This window comes from Cucumis melo, chromosome 10, assembly GCF_025177605.1.
Source record: "Cucumis melo cultivar AY chromosome 10, USDA_Cmelo_AY_1.0, whole genome shotgun sequence".
In the NCBI taxonomy this organism is placed as follows: domain Eukaryota; kingdom Viridiplantae; phylum Streptophyta; class Magnoliopsida; order Cucurbitales; family Cucurbitaceae; genus Cucumis; species Cucumis melo.
The window spans coordinates 8,585,669-8,599,648 of record NC_066866.1 but is presented as its reverse complement, the minus strand read 5'-3'; the positions used below and the strand labels follow the sequence as shown (position 1 = coordinate 8,599,648).

At 27.6% G+C, this 13,980-nt stretch overlaps 1 protein-coding gene across 1 annotated transcript; it reads right to left on the bottom strand.

Moving 5' to 3' along the window:
• Window positions 1-11,637: 11,637 nt before the first annotated feature.
• LOC103501421 (transcription factor DIVARICATA) lies at window positions 11,638-13,753 on the bottom strand. Its single transcript, XM_008464994.3, has 2 exons — window positions 12,555-13,753; window positions 11,638-12,341 (listed from the first exon to the last, which is right to left on the bottom strand). The coding sequence occupies exons 1-2, from the start codon at window positions 12,947-12,949 to the stop codon at window positions 11,849-11,851; spliced, it is 888 nt and encodes a 295-aa protein (XP_008463216.2). The 5' UTR covers window positions 12,950-13,753; the 3' UTR covers window positions 11,638-11,848.
• Between the last annotated feature and the right edge of the window lie 227 nt (window positions 13,754-13,980).

Genomic DNA, 13,980 nt, shown 5'->3' with positions numbered 1-13,980 from the left:
CAGAAGCATATGTGAAAAATCAAAATAAAAAGAACATTAACGGAATATATGCTACGAAATGGAAGAAGAAAGAACAAATTTTTTAAGGAAAAATTATATATGCTATGAAACGGAAGAATAAATAATATATAAAAAAAGACTAATTGTATCACAAGAAGCAAATCGGAAGGGAAGAAGAAAGGACAATTTTTTTTTTTTGTAATAGAAATTGGAGAAGAATGTCAGCGTCGGAATTCATGATCATGAGAAAATAACTTTTGGTTGGGCATGAATTTGAAAATATTTATTTTGTAGGATAATTAAAAATCTTATTACCACATAAGGTAATAATTTATACCGTGTTTAAATCATTTTAAAGGTAATAAATATTACATTAATAAATATAAATATATATAGATAAACTTTCATAAATGTAACAAAATACCAAACTATTTACGGACCGTGTAACAAAACCTATAAAGTTAGCAATTTTTTAAATATTCCAAGTTGCCTTTCCATCTTTCTTCTCTTCCTCGCCATGAAATCGTCTTTCTTCTTTCCTCTACTTTTTTCTTATTTTTCAATTCTTTATTTATATCATTTAATCTGTCTTCCTTATTTTTCTCTTTTTTCGATTTCTTTACATCGTCTTTCTACTTTTTCTTTTCTTTTTTTCGCTATGATTTCTTTCTATCGTCTTTCTTCTTTTCCTTTTTTTACGTCATTTACATGAATGTATACAAAAAAAAAATAGCAAAATCTAAAAGATCATGTATAAAGAATCTTGAAAAAAAATCATTTAGATTGGAGTAGCCAAATGTAAATGATCGTGTAAAAAAGTAAACGATCGTGTAAAAAAATAAAAGATTGTGTATAAAGAATCTTACAAAAAATCATTTAGATTGGAGTAGCCAAATGTAAACGGTCGTTTAAAAAAAGTAAATGATCGTTTAAAAAAAAGTAAACGATCGTGTAAAAAAAATAAAAGGTCCTGTATAAAGAATCTTGAAAAAAAATCATTTGGATTGGAGTAGCTAAATGTAAACGATCGTGTAAAAAAAATAAATCATATTGTTTAGAGAAATCTAAATGTTCGTGTACCAAAAGAATTAAAAAAAATCGTGTACCAATTTTTTTTTAAAAAAATCATTTGGATTTGGGTCCTCAAATCTAAACGACTAAATCAGCGATGGAATTGGAAAGATAAATTGTAGCCACCCAAATCTAAATGATAACCAAATTAAACGATCGTGTAACAACATTAAATAATGGAATTGAAAAGATAAATTGTAGCCATAATCGTGTACCAAACAATAATCAAATCTAAACGATCATAAATATATTACGCGCGTGTTGTTGATGGGACAATTTTTGTATTTTACACGGTGAGCCTATGAGTTTTTTTCGTTTTCGATATTGTTTTATAAATTGTAAATAATTTGTCATTTTTTTATATTTTTGAAAAGACCTCATATATATATATATATATATATATATATATATATATATATATATATATATATATATATATATATATATGTGAATAATTAAGGAAGTTACAATTGATATAATAAATATGATTGTTGATAATTGAGGAAAATATTATTTAAGATTAATGAAATTTGAGTAATAAGGTAAATTCGCCAATTCTTTTGTAAAAAATGTTAGCCTATTTAGGATTTTTATGAAATATATTAGAAAGACCTACCCATGGTGTAATATCATATACCAATTTATGTTATTCGAATTGAAACCCTTTAATTTATTGATAGATTAATTTTTCAATTATGAGATAATTGAGGATGATTTATCCTTAGAATTTAAACAATATGAACATAACTCATCACCTATTTATACTAAAAAAAACTAGTAACTTTTAATTCAAATCATAGTCTCTCAAATTAAAAATATTTATCCTTTTACGGTGTTTGAATGATGTGATAAAATAATTAATTTTTATTTTATTTGAATGATTTTATGTACCATAATTTCAAACTTTTTATCTAAAATAAAGAAGAAGAGAAAACAAATTGTGAACCTTTGACCAAAAAAAAATGACAACCTTCTCTACTAAAAAAAAAAAATTCTTCTTGGAGATAATTGTCCTTTAACTAATCTATTTGGTTTGTCTTCTTATTTAAGAAAATTGTTAGAAAAGTTGATTACCCTATTTCTTTTAAACCTTAGACTAATTAAGCCCAAATATTTTTTTAACTCGTCAATTGAACCCTTAAAAAATATATATTTTATAGATTTGCAAATCTAAATTTAAAGTTTATTTGAAAATTATAATGGGATTTTTTAAAAAATAAAATTTTAAAAAATAATGTAAAAAATATGGTAGGACAAAAACTATTTTCAAAATAGGATATTGAAGTCGTAGACCCGATCCACGACAAGGCGTTGAAGTGGTAGACCTGGTACACGACAACGCGTTGAAGTCGTGGACCGGATACACGACAAGGAATTGAAGTTGTGGACCTAGTCCACGACTCTTGTGAGTTGTTTGTCCTCACTAGCAGTCAACGTTGCCATGTTTCTAGCATGCATGGAGTCGTGGATCGAGTCTACAACTCCAATGTCTTTTCGTGTACTCAGTCCACGACTTCAGCGCCTTGTCATTATCTAAAATAATCTATATAATTATATATATATATTTACCATATTTACTTTCTCATTGCCTAAAAAAATTTGCCATATATTTGTTATATTTGTTTCGTAAATAATAATGTAAAATGTGAGTTTTTCCTAATTTACTTATTTTTTGGAACTTTTTCTTCAACCAAACTTAATTTTTGGATACTAATCATATCAAATGAGAAGCAAAATCAATTATTTCAATCTTTTTTATTTTTAATATATTTTTAAATATACACTCAACTAATTTAGATTTGCATTCTCTCGAAAGAAAATATTTCCATCTAATTTAAAATTTAAATTGAAAATTAAATTATAGGATAATGATTGGGTTACAAACTTACGATTTTTATTTTTTATTTTATTTTATTTCTAATTTATAAACTTCATTCTTTTTTCTTTTGCGATAATATATTTTTAAGAAATCTAGAATTGTTTTAGGTCACAAAAACTTGAATTCATTTTTAAAAGAATTATAGAGTTTCTATTTAATTAGTGCATTTTGAACTATCTATAAAAGAAGATTAAAGTTGTAACTTTTGAAATAAGTTATACATTTTTAAAATAAATAACAAAGTTTTGACATTTTTAATAATGGTTAGATTAGTGCATATAATTTCTATTTTTTAAATAATAATAATAATAGTAATAATAATAATAAATGAAGGAACTCGTGTACCGAGTACATAAATTCCTTTAGTTCAGTCACTAGCTTCAGCTACGTAGGCTTGGACTGGGCTAAACAAAGTTGTGTACCGATACACGACTTCCTTCTTTGAAAAAATCATTCAATTTTTTACAATAGTTTGTCATATGTTTTTTAATACTTGTTTTTTTTTTAATATAGAATCTTATTTATGTCATATGTTTCACGTGAACCTTGTCACAGATCTTGCTTTCTTTAAGACGTTTTGTGGCTTTGCTCAGTATGCAAACAGTTTTAGAATTGCTCCATCGTCTCTAGGATAAAACAACCTTTGTTCTTCATTCGGAACTACACAGGAACCGAACAAAATACCAGCACTCTAAAGAATACTTGCTTGGAAAACAAAATTAGAACTGAAACAGAAAAAGGGGAGAGAACACGAGGTAGAAACTAAGAGGAGAGAAATTTGTTTTTCGTTTTGATATGTTGAAATGAAAGAGAAGTGTGCTATGTATATATTGGAGGTTCAACGTAATAAATGATGTAAAAATAATTAAGAAACATTTAAAGTGATCGTAACGACTGTAACAGTCGAAACGGTTGATAACGGTAAAAAATTAATTAAAAAATGTTTCAAAATTAATTTTAGCAAAAATATAAATTTATCATTATTTTTATTCCACACCACACCACCCCATTACTTTAAAAGAAACATTTTCATCGCGAGCAATGTCAATTTGTTTAATGTTGTGCTTAAGCAAAAGGGTCTTATGACCTGAACCTTTAACTAGTTACAATGATTTAGAATATTGTACTTTATGTAGAGTAACTATTGGTTTTGAACTTTACCTTTAACAACATTGCACACACAGTGTTATTCAAGTGAAGTTTTAAATGGTCATGATTTAATGTCTCACACATATATCCTAGTTTAGTGGATGCTCTAGAGAATTTGGGTAAAATTCCATAAAAGGCAGCCCTCACTTTCACATCCACATTCATTATATTTGCCATAATTTTAGGGAATGGTTGGAATTTGAATTTGAATTTTACTTAGATTTGAAATTTGAATCTTTTAAATAATTTTCCGTTACTTTTTTAATGTTTTTGTTAATAGTTAATTATTGCATCATCTTTATCATTATTTTAGGAATTATTCATTGTATTAAAATTTTAGGAGTATTCATTGCATTAATAGCTAAAGTTTGAATATATAATTATTGAAGGTAAAAATCGGAATAATTAGGAGATATTGAAACCAATTGAATATGTTTAGGGATCTTTGAAAGAATATAATAATTTTTTGATTTAGTTAATAATTATCATAAGTAGGTGTGTTCACAAATACACTGAAATCGGATATGTGATATTTTATTTGATTTTCCGATCTTCTTAAATATACTGTATTTGAATCTGGACAGTTTTCATCCGTTGAGGGATAATTTTGGACAAAAAAAGTGGGAAACTATTTCAGGCAGTTAATTTTGCCATAAATAAATAAAAAAATAACAGTTTGCTATTTTTTTAATTTCCATTTTTATATTTGCCATTTCCACGGATTCCCCCTAAATTTTCGCATATGTAACCCAATTCAAGCCTCAAATAGAAAAATTGGGCCAAAGAAGATAACAGGGCCAAACCCAATAAAGAAATGAACCCCCTACAAACAAGTGGGCTATGCCCACCTAAAATTCATGAAAATTCTCAATAAATAGATACCTTGCCATTCATTTAAGGGATATTTGGTTGGAGGATGAGTTAAGGCTCTGAAGTATTAGATATTCAAACTTCTAAAAATCTCAAAACGTGAAAGTTCTTATCAACCTTAAGATTACCATCTTCTGAAAGCTAAAGAACTTTGAAGATTAAACCTTCCTTGAATTCCAGAAAATTGAAGCTCAAATTGATTTACAACCATAACTTCCTAAAGATCGAGGAATAAGAAGTTTTAAGTTTTAATTTGTACTAAAGAGAAAACATCACATTAGTAAATATTAGAGATTATATCCACTACACTATAAACTATATACAAAGTTCAAATTTCATGAATTACATTTCTACAGAAATCTCATATGAACAATAGGTATTTCACTATCATGATTTTTCGTCTTATACACTTCATATTTAGTTATTTCTAAATATCACGTTCACAATTTTATAATTTATATTTTCTTTTTAATAAGTATAAATTTCATATTTTCTTTTTGTTGTGATAAGATCAAAAAATTACAAGAATGTTTAAGGAAAATTTTTAAATATAGTAAATAAACTAAAATATTTACAACACATAGCAACATTTTGGATTTTATCAACGATAGATATTGATAGACAATAATAAATATGACTTATAGAAGTATATCGGTGGCAATATCTTTCGTTAATAGAATCTGAAATTTTATTATATTTTGTAAATATTTTACGATATTTTTCATTCTTTACCGGTCTATAATGTTAATTCTTTTTTCCTACGTTGATGCATTCCAAAATAGAAGTTGCTCAAAAACCTACCTTTTCTTTTCTTTTCTTTTATTAAAATATAAATTGTCCCTATAATACCGGAAAAATTAGAATTTTAGTTTACAATAATTTATATTTAAAATTTAAGAGTTTTTAAAATAACAGAAAACAAATTATTTACAATTAATTAAAAAAACTATTAAAAGGAGTTTTTATAAAGGGTAAATATTTTATCTATATTATTATTATTAATTAAAAATTTCTTAAAAACTATATTTAGATATAAAGTATAAATCCGAGTTTATCGTTTAGCATAAGATTTGTGGTTAATTTAAATTAAAAATTTTGTTTTAAGATTTCAAAATGCTATTAGAATAATATCCCCTTTACTTAAAAGGAGGAACCTTTTGTGTCCAAACAAAAGATAAAAGGGCATGAAAAAAAAGGTAAATGAACCAAAAGAAAATTTTATGATGTAATAAAGTTTAAAGATAAAAGTGCATAAAGACATTTTCATATGCCATTTATTGTATTTGCTTTTGAAATAAATCCTATTTTTATATAATAAACAAAACCAATTCCATATGTTATTAGACATTTGCATTGTAATATATATTATTATTGTGTCGTGGAATATTTATTTTATCTCCTCTCTTTAGATTAACCAATTATAGTTTCTCAAAAACAATAATAGTATGTATATTTTATCTTCTCTCATGATGTTATTGAACATATATATAACATTGATACTTATTTCCTTTGTTTTCAAAAGTTCTATTCTGCATTATTTCTTTTTTTAAGAAAACAAATCTTCATCAATATGCTTAATTTGTTTGCATTTTTTTTAAAAAAAAATTTAACAAATCGGTCAAATATTTACACTATATAAAACAATTCTAAACAAAAAGTACATGGTCCACAATAGAAAATACCAAAAATATCTCAATCAACACGTGATTAATCGGCCACACGCTAGTGAATAATCTTCTATCATATACTACAATCTAAATGAAAGATCTACTGACGTTGTTTAGATCATATAGTTCTTTTTAACGATGGAGAAAAAGACTTCAAATTTAAATGGCCATGTTGACCATGCAAACGATCGTGTAGATCTTGAAAACGATCGTGTTGATTATGGTAAGCGATTGTATAGTTCAATGTAAATTATCGTTAAAAACTTCAAATCAAACAATCAATCGTATTAATCATGTTAAACGATCATGTTAACTATGGTAAGCGATCGTTTAGATCATGCCAAGAGGATCATGTAGTTCGTTTTAAACAATGAAAAAAGCCTTCATATTTAAATGATCGTGTTGGTTATGGTAAACGATCATGTTGATAATGGGAAATGATTGTTTAGATCATGTCAAAATGATTTTTAAACAATCTTGATATTCTTGAATATGAGAAAGATGAAACAACTCCATAGAATCTTGCTAAAAATGGTGAAGATAAAATAAGAGATTTAAACCAAAAAATAAATCATTTAAAAATAGAAAAAAGAAAATCTAGAAGAGAAGATGAATAAATCGCAAGGAAGAAGAAGAAAGAGAAGTGAGGAACTGTCATCTGCAATATTCAATGATAAATATGAAAGTTATGAAACTATTTTACACTCTTTATTGACTTTTGTTTTTTTTGTTTTACGGACCGAAAATATTTTTGACTTTTGTTAGGTAAATTACATCTTTAAATTTTTATTTTTGATAATGGTGCCTACTAACAACTATTTTCCACCAAAACTTTTAATATTCTGTAACCTAAGTCTAGTTTTTAATTTGAAACTAATAAAAGTGGGTTTCTAAAATTAAAATGAGTAAAGTATAATTTGAGTCATTAATCTATTTTTTGGAAGAAAAGAAAAACAGTGAATTATCTAATCTTTAAACTATTTCTTTTTCAACTTAATCAAACTTATAATATTAAAACTATTAAATTTGAAAGGAAAATTCAAATGGCTTTTCCGCCAAAACTATTGAGTGAATGAGTTAGAAATGGAATCAATTAGATATAAAATGAAAAATTGATCTAAATTGGATGAAATTAAAAGTTTATTAATATACAGAAATAAATTGTTAGAAAGAAAACAATAGTATACATTAAAAAGAACAAACTTCCTTAATTTTCCAACTGTTCTATATCTATTGCTTTTTCTAGATTTATCTATCTCTTTAATGTCTAATCGTTTATAATATTGGGAAGAGACTAAAAAGTTAATGATATAAAGTATAATTGGTTTTTAGTTTCTTTTTTCTAGTGCTACAAAGCATGACATCTTCCAGCTTCATATTTGAGACATATTTATCCCTTCATCAGCTTATCTAATTCACTATTAATATATTAACCAATCCAAATAGAGAAGATGATTTGAAAGAGGAGGCAGAAAAATAAATAAATAAATATATTATTAACTCAAAGCAAAAGTCCAAATTAAAGGCACACAGTCCACAATCTGATCAACATTAATTAACCAAATCTCAAAAGATCAAAAAGAGGATTATAATGGTTACTATTAGCTAATTAACAAAATTAAATAGCTGTTATATATAATAATATAATATATAGATATCTATTATAAACCGGTATGTTTAGTGGTCATATCCCCATGTCAACCTATTTATCATCCAACACTCATGTTACATGTCAAGCAAACATGGTCTTTTAGTGTTTATGTAATGTCACATCTTATATGTCAAGTTGTTTATCAGAGACAAATCCAAAAAAGTAGAGAAAGTGAAAAAAAGTAGAGAAATTTGAGATTTTCCTAATTTCTTAATTTTGCTAGTATCATTATTTATTTATTATATTTTATTATTTTAATATTATATTTTCTTAATTTTTATATTTCGGTTGTGCCTCGTTTTCATAACAAGAGCCAATTTTTTTCTTACTAAAATCAATAGAAGATATGTCATATATAGAATGAAATTCCTATCTAAATTTTGTTTTATATTTTCTATATTTTGTTTTTGAAAAAGGTTTTAGATTTTTGTGGTTTAAATAGTACAAATTAAATGTCCACTTGATGGAGATGTTACGGCGAATCCACCTACTAAATTATATCATTTTTTTGATAAAATATAGTACAAATAATGAAAATAAGACTTTTATTTGTTTCAATCTATCCCTATTTTGAATTTTAAATTTTAAAATGCATAATATAATAATAATAATAATAATAATAATAATAATAATAATATAAATAAATGTGTTGGTAGATTAATTGATAATAATGTAAAAATGAGTGGTTTATACATTTAAAATAATAATTTAAATTAAAAGTAAATTCCTCCATATGGTGTGAAATACATGTACAAAAACAAAGAAAAATCCTTAGCCACACCCAATGCCAAAAGAAAAAAAAAAAGAAAAAAAAAAGAAGGATAAAAGAAGTGAGTGTTATTGTTGGCACAAAAATAATGAGAAGGAAAAGGAATTTTTGAAAAATGATAATTATTTCATTTACCACTAAAAAGTAATAATAAGAATATTCATGCTTCCTCATTTAACTTTGGAGGGGCAAAAAGAAAAGAAAAATGCTTTATATGTGGTTGAAAAAAAAGAACACAAAATGGGTCCATAAGCTTTTTTCACAATGGTAAGCATCAAAATAAACAGTAATTAATTAAAACCATATATTATAATTAATTATATGGTTTCTTTATTTCATTTGACATTCTTGTGGATTTGCTCTTCTTTTTCTTTTATTAATATTATTATTATAATAATATAGTGTTTCATCTTTATCCCCCTTGGGCTGCCTTTCACTATTCCCTTTCTCCATTTCTTTTAAAAGCACATTTGGACAACTCTAACATCATCTTAAAATTTAGCACAAACACTTTGGAATGCAAAATCTCTCTCCAAACTTCTATTATTCATTTATATATACATTTTGACTAAATTTTCAATAACTATAATTAAAAAAAAAAAAAAAAAAAAAAATAATAATAATAATAATAATAATAATAATTAGATTGTCAATTTAGGCAATACAGCTCAATTAAGTTTAATTTCTTTTTTTAAAATCTTTTAAAGGGAAATTATAAGAGACAAAGAAATGTGGAGGAAATCAGAAGGCAGCTTTTGGGGTTTAAAAAGAGGTGTAAAAATAAGAAAAGAGAAAGAAAGATGCTTTATAAATAGGTAAAGGAAGCAACCTTGGTGATGCTACCTACTGTGCCACCCACAATTGGCATTTTGGGTTGGTGGATCTACAAATACAAAAACAAATAACAAACCCCTATTTTTGTTCATTACTTTAATAATTGATTCGTTTTAATCTATATGTATAAACTTTTTAAACATGTTGTTTTAGTATTTTAATTTTAATGGTTGGCTGAATAATTGTGTCATCTAGATACCTTTGAATTTGAATTTGAATTAATAGTTACTTATTGGTGTATTACATGTTGGGATATGTATGTCTGTATGGACATTCATTGTAGTTAAATATTTGAGACAAAAAATATTGAAATCTCAATTTTCAAAATCTCTTCTAGAATATCAATTAAATCTTTTTCTTAATTGAAACTTCCTAAAGTTGTTTAACTTAAACATTACTGACATTTTGTTATTTTCATTTCTTTTATGTTTTTGAATTTTTTTTACTGTATAATGGAAATATGTATTCACTCCTGTGACTATTTGGAATTAGAAAATTAAACATTAATGAAGATGTCGAAGTGGAATCACAAAATTAAATATCAATAAAAATGTGACGTACTAATAGAAATTTTATCTCATAGTTATAGACTTGTATGAGGTGAAACTCAAAAGATTATCAAATTAGCTATTTGTAACGTCGTTCTTTTGATGCTCGCATGTGGTTACGTGTAATTACGGTCCTTAAGGTTGGACAACTTCAAACCAAGCTCAATTTAATTATTACTCGGTAAATATATTTTCTTTGGCTCTGTTGGTCAACCTAGACTCGAGATTCTAACTTTCTCTTTTGGACATATTTTTTCATGTTGCTCCTCAATTTCTCTAATTAGACTTGGATCTGTCTAATTATCGATTTTAAATCTTGCCTGAGACAAGCCTAAAACCTGAAGATGCATAAAAATTTTGGGACTTTTAAAAACAAATTTTCAAATAAAGATTGAATGAAATTATAATAATAAGTATAAATTGTTTAATTCAAATAATTCATTAATCTACTCCAACATTTTTTAAATTTCATGAATATATGAGAAAAAATTAATTTTATATTTAATTAAGAATATAAAAATAGGTAAAAGAATTATAGTAACACAAGATAAAAAACTTAATGGTGATTTACTTTATGAGCTCCTTTAGAATAATTTAGTCTTGTCATTGAGTTATATTCCGATTGAAAAGAAAATTTTAAATTCAAAATAGACACATTTAGATCTAAACTTAATTCAACCAAAAAATTGATTGGTGGCCAAAAAAAAAAAAAAAAAATGCATGCAACAGTATGCAGCTTATTATGCTTTAAGATGAAGTGGGATTCAAACTCAGCTCCAACCAAGTGATTTGATCAGACTCAGTCAACTTGCCAATATTGCCTTCACAAACATACATAACATGTATAAACAATTAAGAAGCAAACAAAAATGGCTGCTCTTCAAAGTGCTTCCATGAGTCAGCAAGTTTGGCCACATCACTTCCTGACATGGCCTCTAGTATGCAACTATCATATCACCATCTATTTAACAAAACAAAAACCACCACCACCATAAAGTAAAGTGCAATTAAATCAAATCACCTTCAAAAAATATCTAACTCAACATTCTTCTAACTCATCATCAGTCTTTTTCTCTAGATCTTCTTCCAAAGAAAAAAAGTAAATAAAACCATTTTCTTTCTGCTGCTCTCAAACCAGCAGTTTGTAATGCAGTCTACATCTTCAAATAATAAGCATCAAGTTTCAAACAGGCAATCCAAGAACAAAATGCAAGTTTTTTTTTTTTTTCTCATTTCATATGGCACACATATGTCTTTGATGATAAAGGACAGATATATGAATCTTTTGATCTTCATAAGCACAACATCACAAAAGAAAGGTATTGACATTTAAGAGTCTATTGAACCTTATTGGAATTGGCGTGTGTTTTTAAAAACCGAGCGATGAACGCGAGCATCCACCCATCCGCCTCATCCGTAAATTTGATATCTTGAGGGTTCAAATTGGAATATGGATTTATGAGGTTTGGAATAAGTTCCATAATATGCACTGTTCAGTTCATGATCTTGCTCATTCTTTATTCCATTTGCAGCAATCCCAGATGGGAATGACACGAGACGATCACCATAGTTAGATCCTAAACCAAGAAACCCCACGTTATTGGATCGGTTCCAGTCAAACAAAAGCTTTTGATAGCAGGGTGACTTCTGCAGTGAAGGAAGCTTGGAAAATTGATCCATTGAAGATAACTTCTCATTCTCTGATGCTGTGGGCTCTGTGAGATTAACAGTCGTGATATCATGGATGCTTGGCCTTCTCTTGTCTTTCCCTCCTGAAAGCTGCCTCATGAAGTACTTTTGAGCATGGCTTGCCACTTGTGTAGGAGTTTTGGAGTTCACAAAGTTTCTTGAGATGTTTCTCCAATCCCCTTTTCCATACTTCAAAAGTCCCCGTAGAAATTGCCTATATAGATAAATAAATTTAATAGCAAGAACACTCTTGTCCTATTACAAAAGAACAACACACCAGAATCACAAACAAGGCAATGAAACAAAACAACCACTTAAGAAACTACATCAACAAGTTAAAATATTTTTTGCTTAAGGCTTCACTATATAGAAACTCAGACAAAACAGCAAAGTGTGATACGAGAAAATTCCCAAAATGAAAGCTTACTTGTGTTCTTCCTCTGTCCATGGGACCCCTTTCTTCCTTTCATGATCAGAGCCCCTACCAACAGAAGATTTCCTTCTATACACATCGAAATTTCGATCATCAACAAACTCAAATGAAAAAGAAGAGGCAAGATCATAACCTGGGATTGGGAATCTCCCAGCTTCTATTTCACAAACATCTTCTTCAAGCTCCTTATATTGCTTAATCACATCACTCACAGTTTTTCCAGGGATCATAGCAGCTACTTTGAACCATCTATCAGGTGTTTCTTTATCGTATATAGCAAGAGCACTCTCAAACATCTTGTTCTCTTCTTTAGTCCACTTTGTGCTTGGATTATCAAGCACAAACCAAGCAGAGCTCGAGAGATGTGAAGATGGATACAGGGTTTCCATTGGTAGTGTCTATGAGGAGCTAATTTTGTGAAGGGTGTGCCTTAACAGCTCATTTATAAGTCCATTCGAAAAGGGGTTTTGATTTTGAAGTCAAAAGAAAGGGGAAAAGAAGGAGAAGGGGACGGATACAGAGGCTAAAGGCCAAGAGACATTGAAGCTTTTTGAGTGATTTTTCAAAAAGGGGGCGCTTAATTCGGAATCATTACATGAGAATCAAGAATCTCCCTTTCACAAATGGCTAAAGAATCTTTAAAAAAAAAGGAGAGAAACCCACTTTTCAGAATCGAAAAGAATCATGGGGGAAAATGAAAAAAATGCAAAAAAAACAACTAAACCACCCCCTGAGCTCACTAATTGTTAGGTTTTTTTTTTCTTTTTCTTTTTCTCCCATTTGTTTAATGGGAAAATCGGGTGAATTTCAACACACAGATTGAAACCCACCAAGCAAATTGAAGTAAGAAAGTGAATAGAAAAATGCAGTGGAAGAAGATGACGAAGGGATTCGAGAATAGAGAGAAAAAGAAAAGGGGGTGAATGATGATGTAAAGGCGGGAAAGAATTGGATTTGAGAGGAGAGAGAGAGAGGGGAGAAAGGGAAAGAGCAAGTTGAAGCCGAAAGGTAAGGTAAAAGAAGAAGTTCGAAGTTCTTTGTGTGTGCTCACATGGTGGAAATCTTGAGTGCAGTGATGAAGATTGAAGAAGACGAGCGTTGGTTTGTGGGTGAAGGGGAGAAGAAGGGAGGGTTCAGTTCTTTGGGAATCAGTTATTTTTAATTTTTAATTTTAATTAAGATTTGGAGTCTAATGCTTATCTTTCTCATTCCAATTCTTTCTCATTATTATAATCATTTTTGTCGTTGAAATTTTATTTTGGTCTTTTTTTTTGGGGAATTTATTCTATTTTAATCTTCAATTTTTTAGGAAAAATATTTTAATTTATAAATTTCAATTTTAAATAAGGTTATATCAATATTTTATAATTTTAGTGTATATTTTAATTTGATGTTTATTGTAGGGGTCTTTTTACAAATA